The 17,346-nt window shown below is 38.5% G+C and overlaps 1 protein-coding gene across 2 annotated transcripts in view; it reads right to left on the bottom strand.

The window, feature by feature from the left end:
- LOC139820964 (uncharacterized) overlaps nucleotides 1-17,346 on the bottom strand; it is a 169,569-nt gene that overhangs the window by 16,921 nt on the left and 135,302 nt on the right. For both annotated transcript variants that reach the window (XM_071791589.1, XM_071791590.1), the window contains exon 3: nucleotides 17,146-17,290. In XM_071791589.1, coding sequence (XP_071647690.1) covers nucleotides 17,146-17,290 — 145 coding nt within the window. The remainder of the gene's footprint in view (nucleotides 1-17,145; nucleotides 17,291-17,346) is intronic.

Here is a 17,346-nt window from a genome sequence, read left to right as displayed (position 1 = left end):
ATGTTAGAGATCAAATTAGCAACAAAATTTTATAAATTCTAACAAAAATTTATTTCTGATTTTATTCCCAAAATGCACATTTTATTTTGTTCTAACTCTATCTATATTTTACTCAAAAGAGAAAATACATTACTTAAAATATTTTAGGGAGAATAGATATATAAATTGCACTTGATACACATTTAAACGAAGCATAACAAATCTAAATTGCTTCGACTTATACGTTATTGATAGCATAATGAATGAATGTTCGTGCACATTCAACGGCGCTTATAAAGAACAAATTTAACCTTTAGAGGACGGGCAAGTTTTTTCATGACTTTTTATGATTTTTATTTATAACTTCCATATATGTGTTAAAATGGTATACTATGAAAACTAAGCGAGTCCCGTGGAGCCTAAAAATAGGCTTCCCGTCCTCTACATGTTAATGAGATGTCTGATGAGATTGCGGGATGATATGATTCATTAGCTGGCGTGCAATTTGAATATCGGTCATCTGCCAGGTTACAGTCCATCGCGCTATTTAATATGAAAATTACTAGCAATCGAATAAATTCTGCTATCGCATCGCGGAGAAATTAGCCTCGACCAGCGAATATAAAAGCAACTGTTTGATTTAATTATAACGACGAGCGCGAAGATACACTCGATATAAAGGCATTCGCGCGCACGCGATTCAATTACGAGGATCACTCGAAACTTGAGTTCAGTATTAAGCTAATGGCTTCGATAAGTTTACTCTTTTGCTTAATGAAATCGTGAGCTTTAATAAACGTTTTGTGCAATGAGCGCGCATACCGCAAACTGTAAATTAAATTGTTTGGTATCAGAATTTAATTTGCAAAAGAGCGCCGAAACTTATTGTTTGATATTTGCTTCCTTCTAATTGTTTGCAACGAAAAAAAAAACAACAAACGAAATCAATTATTTCTCATAGATTGACTTTTGCGTCCTTTACATAAATTCAGTCTCTCATTAATATTAATATTGTGCAATTGTTAATTTCTATATTATAAAATTGATAGAATATGTATTTCGTTTTAATCTTGCGATAATATAGAATTAATGATCAAATATGAAACTGTTTCATGTTTAATAATAACGTTATTTCAAATATTTGATATTTACGCTTTAAAACAATTTTCAATCGCGCGGAAAGAGCATTTCTGACGCATTCTTGGACATCGAACCATCGTAATTCTTGAAGCATCTGGTCTAATTACGGTCCAAACGGTGGAATGCGAGTAATAACGAGCGATAAGTTTCACCGATCGTGAAAAAGCTCATGGTGGGCGGCGAAGACAGCGATTTTCCGCGTTCTCCCGCTAGCAATTATAACTCTTCGAGGGCTTCTAGGATCGCAGAGAAGGTAATAAAAAGTAATAAAAGGATCGGCGAGAGACGATTCGAAAGGATAGGGTATGCGGCAAAAAGGCACACAGATTGCCATATGTAATTTTATGTAATTTAACGTTGAGATTCCTTCCTTTCTATCCGAACTTTCATGATTCGCTGCCATTTGCGGAGTTTTTATTAAAGTTCTGGCTAAAAGAGGGTCCGAGAATAACGCTTTTAGTTAGTAGGACAGTGAGGAGCGATCGTTTCATTCGATAGGCATACATACAGAATTTTCATATGACATTCAGATGTCAAATAATTCCGCCCTTCACGCGCGCGGTACCGAGAACACCGTTTAATATTATAATTATTGTAAATGTAATAATAACTACTGTGGCAATCGCTTTCGTACGTGACGCCAACGTGAGAGAGAAAACGAGAGGAAGGTGACAAGAACGACTGTAGGTATGGACACCCGCGACAGAGTCAATGTTTAACCTTTCGGATTGGCCAATCATTTAACGTTGGACGGTAGACATCGTATACGCTCAAATATGCTCAATATGCCGACGAAATTAACAGTCGTGGCTAAGCAAACGGATGCGCAGTCACGCCGTACCGCTGATGTGCAGTAATACCAAGTGTTATGCACATTGACACGCGCGTGTACTCGCATTTGCACAAGGCTTATAGGCTCGGTAGAGGTTCGCACATGCATATACTGAGAATGGGAATGCACGTGGTAGCTGCGAAATTTGCTCGCCTCCATTCCCATCATATAGGGAACATCAGAAGGACGTAAAATTTTTATCGGTGAGCAAATAGTTTCAAGTGTTTTCTTGAAAAACAATTTTGCGTAATTGACAATCTCTTATATGTAATTACAATGCATTTAATTATTAACGTATATTCTATTTAAATCCAAAACTCGAAACACACCAAAAGAAATATATAATTAAACATTAATGAAATTTTTCTGTAAGCGATATTTTTTATTATTATCGAATTTATTTATTTGAAGATTATTCTGAATTATAAGCCGACTCTTGTAACAAATTTTGAAAATTTACAAATTAAATTGCCTGTATTTTATATCTACTTCTGCACTTGAATATCCGATAGACTGTGTGGGAGGAGAGCGTGAGTGCGCTTGACGTGCAGAAATAAAAATATCGAATTAATTATATTATTAAATAAAGAGATAAAATATCAAAGGTAATTTCCGCATCGGGCTATTAAAACTAAAGCGAAATTCACCTCTCGCCTGCAGGGAGGACCTCATTAAATTCTGTCGTGAGATATAACACTTGCACGCGAAAGCACGTGGAAATGGCACGCCAACTTATACCGAAAAAGATTTCTGTAATCTTTCAAGAGACATGCAATTTCGCAATCTGTGACGTATATACTTGCGATTTTGTTACTGCACGTAGATCATAAAAGATGAACGCATAGCTTTTACTCAAGTATGATGCTTATACAAACGTTTTATAAATATTGCAGTTTTGCAGGTTAAGAAGAATTCCTTTTGAATCTAAAGTACAACGTCTTAGTTTTTGAATTAAAAAGCAGACGTTTTAATATTAGATTGCAATTCTCATAGTTATACTTTTGTAAAAGTAAAGATATTCTAGATTTATAATGCAAATGATATTTTGCATTATGCTCTACATAGTCTATACATTTCAGCGATGTTGTATTATCCAATATTCAATTCAATTTTCTTTCTCTGGATGATTATGTTCCAAGCTTTTTACGGAGCTGCATTACGAATATTTTCGTGTTTTCCCAGCGCTGTTAGTAAGGGTGACATTGTGGACGAGTCCGTTTGCGCATACTGTAAAATGCAAGCCGATCTTTTTTGCACTTTACGTGCAAACTTGTCATCGGGCTTTTGAAATAGAATGTTGCATTGCGCGACATCGATGACACGATTGGGTTAAAAATGTGAAACTGCGAATAGACTGTAACTCTCAATTCGAAAATAAACAACTTATATTTAAGTTGTCAAAAATTTAGCGTGAATATTATAAAATGTTAAATATGCTTCGTATAACAGTTGCTGGAGCGCGACTAGCATATTTTATTATTTAACGTTGTTTCATATACGTGGAAGCCACAAACGCTATCATACATTTAGCAACTCTCAAACGAGCAAGTACTGAAGCGAGCCGCACATCATTGCAATATTTTTCAATATCCAATGGCTACAAGTGACTCTAAAAAGATACTAAACCTATGATTATTAGAATTTATTATTGTTACTCTGCGTTTAATTTCCGATTATAATAACCCATAAACCCAATTAAGGTAATGGCTTTATATTTATTGAAATAGGTAAAACGCGGTTTACTTATTAAAAATAGGAATTAAATGTCGCTACGTTCATAAAATAATTATCATTCTTACATCAAATAAATCTCATCGCACTGAAAATTTTGCGCTGATCTAACTTGCGCAGCTTTGCATATAGGTATGCAAAGCGACTTTTCGATGCTTCGTGTACTCTCCCTTATGAAATTTGAACTGAAAACGCGCGGCTTTGTACATCTGTAAAGGGCCTTCTCTGGCCCTTCTGGTTCTTCTTTCCCTTTTGGATGAGAGGACCTTTCTGAGCCCCCCTCCCCCCTTGGAGAGAGTTCAAAATAGTAAAAAAGAATTTTTGGATTCCTTAAGCAATCAAGTTAAATAATTTTTATCCTAATACAAATTAGTATCATATATATTGGAAAATATCTATTCCAGATTAATTTAGATTGTGTGAGAGAAGGAAAAAGCGTCACTTTGCTCTTTTACGTTGCACCTTATCTCTCTCGTTTTGCTTCATATTTAATCTTATCCGCGTGACAATCCGCTCGTAAAATCGAAGTCGGGGATCGCGTGAGGAGGGTTGTATGTTGCTGTTAAGCCGCAAACGACACACGCTTTTGGCTTAATGATGCCGATGACGATGTTAACAACGATAATGACGATAATCCCAAGATCCCGTTACAACAAATAGCGGTGCGTTTCATTGAGATAGATGAGTCCGATTTTATGGCAATTTGTCTTTTACACGAAATGGCTCGCAAAATGTTAGAAATGTGAAATTTTTAAAGAGAATGATAAGATGCGTTACAGTTTTGGAGTATACAATTTTATAAACATCGTACAAACTGACCATATGTGTAGTTGATTAAAAATTGACCAAAAAATAATGTGTGTTCCATCGCGCAGTAGTAGAGGTACATCTATACACCGTCGTAATACAATGGCATTATCTTTCAATCATTGCCCTATTTACATATGATTAATGCATGATGCTTTAAAAACTATTATAGCATTTTGTAAGCTCGATGACTTTGCGACACCACATTTTACCCGTATACATAATGCATTAACTGCCTTAGCACGGAATTTTTTACTGGCAAAAAAATGTTTTAATAAATCACTTCCCGTTATAATCAACAATTTATTCAAGTAGTAAACGAACGTGATAGAAATGAAGCGTCCATGTAGAAATTCTTCAGTATCGAGCATTCTACAGCACATAACAGCAAGTCGTTTTAACATAGCATAGTAAATTACTTGTGTGCATCCAATTAATTTTTATACAATATTTTTAACACATCGTTCAACACGTTTGTTATATTACATTTTTCTTTGTTGAAGTGTTTATATTTATTGTTTATTTCTTTTGAAAAATTTCCTTTTATATTGTATGCTTGTTGAAAGCAAATTAAAAAAAATTATGAGATACTGGCAATGGACGACTAAGCTCGTTCGTGTTCAAATGCATGCCTATTAATTTCGCAACGACGTGTAATCGCGCGTTCCATGGACGTAAAATCCATTCCGGCGGTGGATGCCGTTTGGGAGTCGGCGGTTTCGGATTACAAATACGCCTCGTCTCGTACCTCGCCGTTCTGCGCAACGAGCTTCGCTGGGGTGGTTCGCGTTACGGAAGCATCATGCAAATGCATAAACACGTTATTTGCTTATGCCGCTGGGGCGAAATTCTGGTTTGCGAAGGTTCGTGGGAGTGACAATAAAGGACGAGGAACAATAAGGGAGAGGAGAAAGAATCACAACAGTGACGTAACACTCCCAGAAAAAAAGCTTAGATAATTAGATTACTTAAATTTCACTCATTTACGCATTTAATCAAAGAAAATTTTCTAAAAATATCAATTAATATATAGATTAGAGTATCTATATTAAAATTGTCGTTTTTCGTAAATAATTTGTATATTTATATATTACAGTAAATCATTTCCATTCCAATCAGAGATAACATATAGAATCTGCCTTAAATTAAATAAAAGTGTTTTTTTTATCTGCATAGGCTATTATAAAGATTAATTAATAGAAAGTCAAATCAATATAATCACTAATAGCTCGAGTAATTGGCGTTTCCGAAACTAAGTAGTTATGTTCCTGAACCACTAAGAAACCACGACAAAGAAGGGTACATGGGGTATAAGAGAGTGCCATAGAACATGAACGTGCGCAGAACGCACGTGTGCGTGTGCGAGTGTATGGGAACCATCCGTATGGAAATCGGCTTCCTCCCGCCCTTCACATCCTAATTCCTCGTTCAATCTCGTGCACGATCACCTCAAGCAATGCGCGCATGCTCACGCGAGCGTGAATACAAGGGATGAGCACCGTCAATGCACGCGCGGTTGCACCACACACACGTGCCCGCGGTGTTTATTTCGCCATCGTTTCCCTTCGACGTCACTAATTCCCTACCTTGATCCTATTACCACCATAAGAAGCGCACTATCGTAAACTTAGGTGTTGTCAAACGCTCTTCCTTTTACGAGCATTAAAACGCATCGTGAATTCTCAATCGAATGATCCCGAGGCATCTTGTAAATAGCATTAGCAAGACGCGAACTTGAACGGCAAGGTCGGGTGGGATCGAACCTCTTAAGGTTCGAGAAGCTCGCGTGAAGAGCTCGCCTTAAAGGCGCGAGCGTGCTAATGAATTTCCTTTCCGCGCCGGTTGCCTCGAAATTTCTCGTTGCGTCGCTCATATTACAGGCCGCTCCGTTAAAGTTCACCACTATTATCAATCTCAAAACAGTAATTATAAGCCTTAATATGACAAAATTAATTTTGACGCAATAATCACCCAACATTTTATATAGCGATTTTACAATTTTCTATTTTTATATGAAATAAAACCTAATAAAAGAAGAGAGAGTATTACATTATATTAGAGAGAATCAACTTTTTGTGTTTATCTTATAATATTTTCTATGATTATTTGTTTATTTGATTTTTTTTACGTGGGGAAAAACGATGTGACGCAACATGGTCACTATCACGATTTTACTATCTTTTTATACTGCTGTTTTATGATTACTGCTTTTTGATGATTCAAATCTGGTTCGGCTCGGCACAGTTTTCGATTTATGCATTTCTCGCGTAAATTCTCGCTCGTCAGGTGATACCTATATGTCGTTATACACTTGGTAAATCTCGCTATAAAACGCTTGAGCTTTAAGAGGCAGCTCTCGTGAGGTAAAATTCTTCGAGTCGGCTCACTCATTTTCTCGGCCGTTGCCTCGAAGATGACGCTTAAAACTGTCACTTGCGAACCAAGGGTGTCGTTGCGAGGAAACGTAAATATTACACGAATCGCTCTCGCGGAAACGCTTGGAGAAACAATGCGGAATGGCTCTCAGAAGGGCGGGCAAAAGTCAATATCGTAGTTGGGTGCAGTCGTAAAAGGGAGGAGGAAGAAAGAGAGAGCCTCCGTTTCAAGTGAATCGCGTACTTTTCTCCACGAAGAAGGCCATATAGCTTTAGCCGGGGTCCCGCATAAACCTGTGCGCGAGCCGGCTTCATTCATAAAATGCATCGCGTGTCTGTAACGTTACATGTGATAGGGCGCTCCCGGTGCAACGAATTGCGAGGTGCAACAACCGTGAACCGGCAGTCCGGGGGTTAATGTCCGCGGATGATTGAACGTGTCTGACATCTTGCGCTTCCACGCTTGCGTCTAAAATAAAGGGCGTGTCAAACGCAGGCTTTATCGTTCCGAGAGAGTATTTGCATTTAATTAGCATTAGGCATCTATGCATAAATAATAATTCAGGATTAATTGCAGTGAGTGATTAGTTCTCGGCGTATAATGTTGATGTTATGTGAACTTAATTTATTACTATCGTCATAGAAAATTTAACATATTATATATAAATGTGTGCAATTAAATTTACTTTTTTAAATAACGCAATTAATAGATAGAAATTAATACTTTAATACCTTTTCTTTCAATAGTTCGCAAATTTTTGTGGATGTAATTTTATGTAACGGTGATTTCTCTCGAAAAAGAATGATAGATCTGGAGTAAAGAATTGCGGATTCTACACGGAGAAAATTTTATAGTAAATATTACTATGGTGTCGCACTAGCTGCGGACCATCGAGGAATTTCAAGTTAAAATACTATAATTATTGTTTTAAAAACGATAAAATAACGTAATTTTACCATAAACATAGTAATTTAACTTAAAATTCCTCGATGGTCCGCAGCTAGTGCGACACCATAGTAATATTTACTATAAAATTTTCTCCGTGTATCTTTAGTGTCTTTCGAAAATTTATAATTAAAGTAGGATACGATAGGTTAATAAGAGTACCTTCATTACTTTGATGGCGTAGAACAGTTTGAAACAGAAGGGTTAATCTACGAGACAATCACGTAGAACCATAATGATTGTCTCCGTATCGTCAATCTGTTCTATCCGTAATGGAAATGTCTACAAGCCGCACAGCTTCGTGTGTGTTTTATGTCAGTGTCGTGCATGAGATGAACCCGGATTGACTTTAATGTGTGGATTAAGGCGGGCGAACCTAAAATCCTGCGGATAATCCTACCGGGACACAGTCAATTAAATCGAAGTGAGGACCGGTAAAGCTAAGGATCTTCATCAGGATCCTTGGAATCGCTCTTCCGAGTTTGATGCGCTTTACGCGCCCGACCGGTGCGTGATTTCGTTTCGTTTCATGGCACCCGCCGCATTCCGACAATATTTATTGTCAAAACAAAAAAGAAATTACCCTTTTTCCATCGGATTGATTCGTTCTATACGAACCCTGAGCACACAGACCTTTTCAAAGCCACTGAATCGAGTGCTTTTGCTTTACCCCGCGAAAATAAACGCGAACGAGGTTTTCTGTAGAGATTACATGGATTTTAAAGGTATTAACGGTTTCAAGCGCAATTTATATACAGACTATCCAGTCGATACACATTTTCGCGAAATAAAATACTGCAAGAAAAGTATCTATATATTTTTATTTTCCATGTATCAATTCAATTCGAGATGAAACAACGATACGCGTCGCTGTCAATGGATCAAATTCTTTCATCCAGAAATACGCTAAATCGTGTTTGTATAAATTTACGAATGGATGGAACTATTAATTTTATATGTTTTGCGCTGAAGTGATAACTTTTATGTCTTAATTAACGAAAATAACGGTAATTAGTAAACTGATTATTAAAATCAGAAGAGAAGTAATTATGTCACAAATTTTGAAAGTAAATGCCTTTTTCAAAATAATAGCTTCTATTTGTATCCATCCTAATTTTCTTTATAAATTGTGCTCATTTTATTTTAATCTAATCAAACATACATATGTTTATATAAAAAGAGAAATTATAGATGAAGCTTTTAGTCGAATTAAATGTTATTAAAATTACTAGAAATAACTAAAAAACTAGAAATTAAAGAAACGGTAAGACGATAGTATCGCTATTAATTTTGGTGAAAATATTCGTATTTATTTATATTGAAAAGATTAATAAAAAGAGAAATATCGGTGAAATTTATTAATGCAAAAATATAATTAAATTCTATTTTATATGACTAAATATGTTATATATGTTTAATAATCGTTTGCGCATACTTTGATGCTTCATTCTACTAACATAAACAACGATTCGTCTCTTCAATATCAGTGCACTTGTAAACCGCGGAATGGTGGAGTGTATCGTTGATTAAATTTCATCGGTGGTTCGCCCTACATCGTCCATTTCGGCGAAGTTTCGCCGAATGACAAAACTTTTCGTGCACATGCACTAGACGCGACATATTACTGCGCATTCATCCCCCGTACCGCGTTGGCAACCAACACCGCTAAGGTCTCGTCCGTTATTACACGAAGCTGGTTATTGCGCAATTTGCTGGAATCAAGTTTGGGAAATCATCGTCTCATTTGCAAACGGGTACATACCGTGAACGATGCGCTTCCCAATTGAGATGAGAAGATACGATTGAGATTGCCTCTTTCAAATTTCTGCAGTGATATTCAGCTTTGATGAAGAATAATGAGTTAAATATTTTGAGAGAGATGTAATTACATCGCTTAAAATTACGTATAATCTTTTTTCAAAAGAGGAAAAAATTTATACATTTTTTATTTATATACTGTTTATTTTTCTGTATTTCATTATATTCAATGAATTATAGTATATAACAATATATAACATCTATAAATTAAAAAAATCATAGAATATTTAAAATGAACACAAAGCGAAAGGAGTGAAGATTTTCATTTCGTAATAACTAACTTTTAAAAATAACTTTTCTTTTAACTTGAAACAAGATTTCGCGCAAGTTTCTTTCACAACTTTCTCGAGAAAAATCGCTCGGACGTTAAGTCGAAGCTGTGCGTGCTTACAAAAGCTCTTCGAAATTGGTATTTCTCCGAGTTGGTCACGCTCACTGGCTACTAACAAAAATTGCATGAATTGAAACGGAAATACAGAAGTATTGAATTTAAAGAAATATACGGACGTTACAGCAAACGAATGATTTATTACACTATTTTTATCTTACTAATTAAAAATATAACTTTAGATAATCTCTTTCGCGATTTGTACGCATATATAGCGATTACAGCTGAAGACTTACAATGGAGATTTTTATCTAAAAAGAATCAATAACTAGTAAGTAGATGAGAGATACAAATTCAACGTTATCGATGAAGCTTTCGTTTATATATAACTCAGCTGTACGTGCCTCTGAATATTCGTTGAATTCTGGCTATAATTCTGAGCCGAAGGCAAAACCTGGAAGCCGAGGATATCGACACGTCCATTCCGTGAAACGAGAAGATTGCCGGGTAAAGTGAAACTGCCGGTGATTGTAGGGAATTATCCTACGAACGCGTGCGTGAATAAAAGTAGAAAATAAGGCACCTTTGGCGCAAAAGATAGATAATAATGTCTTTATTCTAGCGCCAATCGCCTGTCGATACCTATACACCGCACTGATAAGACAGTACTTCAACCCCAAAAATATTACTACATTAGAATGGCAAACACTTTTCTTTTAATTTTATAAATTTTATTTTGAACTCAGTAATGATATTAATTCTGTAGGCCTAGGCCTATGAAATTTTTTGAAATCTTACAAGAAAAACAGAGCTATATAAATGTAATTGATAATCTTACCATTTGACTTTTTATTTAAAATTAATCTATTGATTTTTATTTATATTAAGGTTATTTTATGACAATTTTTTTATATTATCGGTTGATGATCAATATCTATAGTATATTGAATAAAAAAGTTATTATTTTAATACGAAGAGACAAAAGGGCAAGAATATTCTATCGATGTTGGACCCATTTTGACCATCACTGTCTTTGCGTTCCGACGATAACTCTCGACTTCCGGCCGCGGTACGTACGGTCGGGCGGAAGAGATTGATACGGCGACGCGTTCTCCATCCGCGGTTCGAATCACATGCAGGGACGCGCATCCGAACGCGACGGACAAAAACGACGCGGGGGGCGCGTGATATTGAAAGGAGGAAAACGAATGCTTTCAAGGGGGTGTCGGCGCATCGAAATCGATATGCGAATGCTACCCGATGTCGGCAAAAGTCGGGGAAGATTGAAAGTGCGTCCGCACTACGGCGGCAAGAATTGAATCCGTCGAGCAAAAAAAACGGAAGGACGGCGGAAAGCGAGAGCGCGCGGCATAAGACTCCCGACGAGAATGAGAGACGGGGGTGAGAGGGTAGGAAAGGCACGCGGACGAGATGGAAGAAAATGGAGGCACTCGGAGGAAGTCGTGCGCGATGGCGCATGAATCATCCTTCCGATCGAGATCGCGAAGAAAAAGAGACCCCCTCTTTCCTGCTGACTGCCGTAATGTCGCGCGCCAGAGAGATGAAGTTATTAATTCCCGCTATTGCGCTCCTTTACCCGTATTTTTCATCCCCGCGTCGCACATCCACAGAACGCGAACGATAAAACAAACGGGCGAATCTCTGGAAAAAAAAAAATATCTTCTGCGTTGAGTTTTCCGATATCGCGCGAGATTCTAAAAATAAGAAATCAGACACTTTATACACTCTTTATTCCCAGATGTGAAACTTGTCTTGCCAACCTTCCTGTATACGTAACTTGCGCGCAGTTAACATCGCACATGTCATTTCGCCGTATATATGTTATCGCGAAAGCGACATACTGTTCGTGCCGACAGACACATGTAACTGCCGCCCCGAGTCCCCTGCGATGAAAGTTAAGGGAGAAATCGCTGAGGACGCGCGCGGCTAACTATTCGAGATTGAGAGACTTGGCGACAAGGTACTTAAGTGTCTCGCTGGATTACACGCTCGCGGTGCTGATAGCAGTGCCTTATACGCGTGAAGACACGTTCCGGAATGTTTGAGAATGGTTGAGTAAAGTATCCCCGCGCGCGATTTCAGACGGTTTGGTGTTTCTCAGCGCGTTATACATGTTATTTTACCGTCGCGTTCAGATATTTACAACCGCGATGCTCGACGCCGACAGATATTTGTCGTGCAGATGCATGTGTGTCTCCTTTAAGAGACGCGAAGTCGTTTTCTTGCTTCGCTTCGAGATACTTTGCCTTCCTCGCTGCCTTGATTTCCGATATTTATTTAACGGAATTCTTCGTTATGAGAATTCTGCTTGGTGAAACATCTCACGATGTCACAATTTATATACGCTTTTCTTGAAACGACTGTTTTTTTTTTTGCGCGAATATAAATATTTTAATACGTTTCCATCGCACGTGCAATTTGTGCATTCGCAATCGATATATCGTTTAAAACAATTAATCGTTAGAAATGTCAACATTTCTCTGCTCTGTCCTATTTCGAGACTCGAACATGAAAATATGCACGAGATCTCAATTAATCTGAACTCCGCTCCGATGAATAAACGCTGAAATCGATAGTTCTTTCCCCGAATAACTATAATTCACTGTGCTAAACACGAGACAGACGGACGAGATTCGGAAGGACAGAATGTGAGGGAACACGACGGGCTTGAAAATCTGTCGCCCAGACAATGCCCGCGGGGGTTTCCTCGATTGCGGTTGGCACTCTTCGACCGCATCGAACGGAATCCGTGGTGGGTGCCCGCCGCCGCGCGCGATCATCCGCGTTCCAATTTATCAGCGCGCGCGTGATAACCCTCGCAGGGATTCCGCTGTTCGATCGGAAGAAATTCTCGGGCCCCGGCGCGTGAGCCAATTAATTACTCGTCGATCATGAAATTCCAGATGTTGTGAGATCCGAGTCATCGCCGGCAACCGTAATTGACTTGTCAGTTATTTGATTACATCCCTTTATTCGCGCGCTGATCACACCTGCTTTTCTGCCCTGTATCTCCTTTCGTTTCCCAAAGTGAAATGATATTGTTTTAAACGGAATTGTTTCCAGAAATACAGACTTTCTTCTCTTTCTTGATATCTTTCTCGAATAGTAAAATGTCGTTGGGTCTGTATATACATCTACCATCTTCTAAACTGATTTATATAATTAAGCAGAGAAAAGAATATTCTTGTATTTTAAGTTAAAGCACCATTTTGATATCTCACGTAATATTTGAGAAGAGTAGGAGAATATTGGAAATGTATATGTATATATTCTTACTATAGTGCTATATCACGATAGTATATGCTGATCCGAGAGATAATTCAGCGAAAAAAAAATTGAGATAAAGGGGGCACATCACGCGCCTGAACGAGATATAAATCTGCGAGAGTAGAAGGGCCATATAACGTCACGTCGAAATATCGCGTTTTTGCAACGAAGCCGGAGAAAACGGATCGCCCATAAAATGTATTTCCTGTCAATCCGCGTCGCACATCGAGAGTCCTTCCTCCCACAGCGAGTCGCGGGATTCGTAGCTATGTATCTTCGTTGCATCCGCGACATACGTTAAGCCGCCTCGTCGTCCATCAATTAATCACGCGAGGTAGTAATTTGCTAATTAGCGTCGGGCAAAAAGGAAAGAGCATATCGCGGTCACGCAATAATTATTGTAGCGAGCCTCGAATGTTCGCGTTTGCCAGATCGCTTCGAACACGAATACGAAGGGGACGCAGTAGCGCATTAAAAGGGATGCACTGACGTGAAGAGGTAACTGAGGGATGAACGCGCGACACCACCCCCAGTGGCCGTTCTCGCGGTTCACATTCTGCATAATTACGGCAAATTGGTGCGACGTTACCGTGATGTCGCTGAACCGTAACTTGCGCTCGATAACGAGCGCGTGTTTAGCTATGCGAGAATCCTGCGACAACGGCTGATGTTGAGATCGTTTGCTTTCAACGTGTCCACTAGCGATTGATTTTGATTCGACTGGTGATCGTGAAGCGTGGCTATTAGGAAGAATTGTAGGATATTCTTATTCTAATTTCTTAGCGATCGGTTAATGAATTTCACATTTCGCGATGCGATAATTTATTTATTAAAATGCGCTTTGACAAAGTGGATATAATATTTCCGGATAATTTCGGTATATCCGCACTTAACAGAAATGAGAAGTGCGGCAAACAAGATATCTTGCCTCACGAAACACTTGCTTGGCACGGCTGCCCTGGCAAAAGCATTAACTGTAATAAATAACTCGCGTCGGGAAATTGCGAGACTACTCCGCGTTGTAGATATTGCGAAAGTTGTTGTGAACAATAAAGTTAACAATCTTTTCGGGATCTATGCTTCTTAATCTAGCGATACCTCTATGAAATAGAAGCCGAAGAACAACAGCGATGGTACGCGACCGAGATTTCGCGTCCTATGTTTAGTTCCGAACTAACTTATATTAACTCTCTCGGATTATCCTTGAAGTGCCCCTTATAACCGCCGGAAGATTACAACTTGAGGAAATTGTTCGGCAGACGAGAGCTAAAGTTCGACACCTGTCGAGTCCCGAGACTGGATAGCTACTTTGCCGAGACTCTCAAGTCATCTTGGATGTGGATCTCAAGTGTGAAATGGCGAAGTCTCGTAGTGCTTAAGATTAACGCTTCCTTTATACTCGCTATTATTGCCACACGCGTGTTGTATCATCACATTGAATTATTGTCGGACGTCCTTGCATGGTTTTCTTGGCAGAATAAATTGAAAGATATACACCTCCTATTTAATAATTATTCAATTAAGTGAAACTATTGAACATCAAATTTTTCTGTATAAATTATTAATATAAAGATTAGCAGGGAGTATGTGCGAAACTAAAAACTTTTTTAAATTCTTTCTTAAAACGTGTAGAAAATAATAACGTCTACATTTTTAATATCTTGCTTGCATTTATTGACGTGACATTTTAGTGTGACATTTTATTTTATTGTGATATTTTATTACAGAAAAACTAAGTGTAGTAAATAGATTTAACACATAATATATGTATATATTGCGTATATATCGTTGCATGTGTAACAATACGTTATTAGTTTTACATTAAACTGCACTTTAGTGACGCAGCGTTTTGTAATCAAAAGAGCCGCGAAATGGCGTCGAGATTGGAGTAGCGCCTATGCATTTTATCAGGATTCCGGCGTGGAAATATAAAAATATAGCGGTTACATTTGTCCCCGGTGCTCGTTTCTCAGGGACCTTATTACATGGAAATATTACGTCGGGAGTCTCGCGAGCGCGGGGAGCGAGATAACGATTCGCGAGGAGCGATGTGGTACGCTTTTTCCTCAGTATTAGACAGCCGAGGTGGGAGCACTTCATTTCAATGTTCCCCGTATTATTAACGGTCTTTTGTCGGCTTCGGAAGGTCCACTCGGCAAAATCGCCGACGAAGCGACGAGAGCGGCATTTATCGTCGTCGCGAGCCGACGCGATTCGCATCTCGCGTCTCCATAATGAAAAATTGCGCGAACGAGCGAACAAGATCAGTCTTCATTAACACGTCCGACGTCATGGGTGAGATTCGTGACTGGCGTTTACGTTACTTATTACATGTCGCGCCGCGATGTAGGTTACGAACTACAAACCGGCGGCGGAATAAAACGAATTGAAATTCGCTTGTTAACGCACCGTCACGCTTCTGTTGTAGTCGCGAAAACTCTTGCAACGGCGATCGGTCAATCGTGAATCGAATCATCGAATCAAAATTTCGTACCAACGTCGAACCGCGCGACGCGTCAATAACGACGTCACTTACTCTGTGTCACCACCTATTTCAATTACAAATTTTATTCAATATTTATCCGCAAACTTTCCGCAACGTTGCGGATCCACGTTGTTAAATGTAAAACGGTCTCCGGACGCTTGTTTCGCCAAACTAGTATAAAACTTGGGAAATGGCTCGTTAAACTGGCCGATTATGCGCGTTGTTTGTCTTGCGCGAGTTTTACGAAGCTGGAATCTGTGACAAAAACACAGATATAGTTTTTGAGATTGCAATAAAGGCCTAATTAAATCCACTTGCAAAACGTTAGTGATCTTTGAGAGAAACAAGAAACATTGTCGATAAATTTTTCTATTCTTCTTTTTTTTTATAAGAAAATTATTTTTATGCGAGAAAAATATAAGTAAATACTTTTAAAAATTTATAATTTTTAACCACAATCTAAAAATTGAAAACTGACCTTTATACCTTAATTTAATCTCTTCTATATTGAAAATCGATACAAAATGAAATTCAGTTAGAAAATAGAACTATTTTTTTCTTATAATGCTTGAAATAAATGCTCTCTTTCCTGAAGCCCGCTTTTAGAGATGTGAAATTATGTATAGATTCGCAGATGACTGATTCAATTGTGATGTCATTCAGTGGTACGAGCAATATCGCACGAATATAGAGTATTCCAATGTTAATTGAGGTTCATCGCGAGGTTAAGCGACTGCATTTTGAAATCGTGCATTAAACGTGGTCGCTGGAAAATACGATCTCGGGAACGGAGAGGAATTGACACGGCGCTTTAAAGAAGCTGGATTTGAAAGGCAAATTTAATAGCTCGAGAGCTAATGAATAAAAGCGATTGAATGATAAACTTAGATCTCGAGTCGGTCGCGGTGACCGCGATACAATTGGAAGGCAGATTAAAGAACCAGTGAAGCATAAAAACGACCGCGGGAGATAAGAATGGGAATTGTGAAAAGACTTCGACGTTTCTATTTTTAGAGCAGCATACTCGGAAATATGTTTTTCAAGTACCGGGAGTTGCATCCTCCAGCGAGTAAATCTTAAAATAGACTAATTGCATAAATGCAAGAATTATACTTTGTCAAATTGAACAATACAGGGAGGGATTTTTACGCGCCAGATATCTTGCAAAAAATGTAAGAGATTAATGTACATATTTTTGCACGCAATGCCGCTTTTTTGAGCATTGATATCAGAGAAGTGCGTGGTACAAGGTACAATATAAAACAATACGCTCTCCTGTATTACACGCATCGAAAAATTACAATTTGTTTCGAGTTTCGAGTTTCCCGTTCGCATTCGCGATCTGCATTTCTGCATGTCAGCGAGTCGATTGGCCCGCGAATAAGTTGGAAATGGTTCGCATCGACAAATACTCACTCGGATCCTTGACGGCCGTGATGACGAGGCGGAAGCCATTCGAGTTGGTGCCCCAGGCGTCGGTGACGTATTTCAACGTCACGAAGTTTGTGCGCGTGTAAATCGCGCCCACGGTCTGCTTCGTGTTTCTGCAGGATAGGTCTGCCTGGAAACAAAAGAAAATTGCGTTCGTCGAGTACGTGCCACTTGAAGGGAAGAAGG

The sequence above is a fragment of the Temnothorax longispinosus genome, chromosome 10, assembly GCF_030848805.1.
Source record: "Temnothorax longispinosus isolate EJ_2023e chromosome 10, Tlon_JGU_v1, whole genome shotgun sequence".
Classification (NCBI taxonomy): domain Eukaryota; kingdom Metazoa; phylum Arthropoda; class Insecta; order Hymenoptera; family Formicidae; genus Temnothorax; species Temnothorax longispinosus.
The sequence above is the reverse complement of the archived record's forward strand: the minus strand, read 5'-3'. Positions and strand labels throughout refer to the sequence as shown.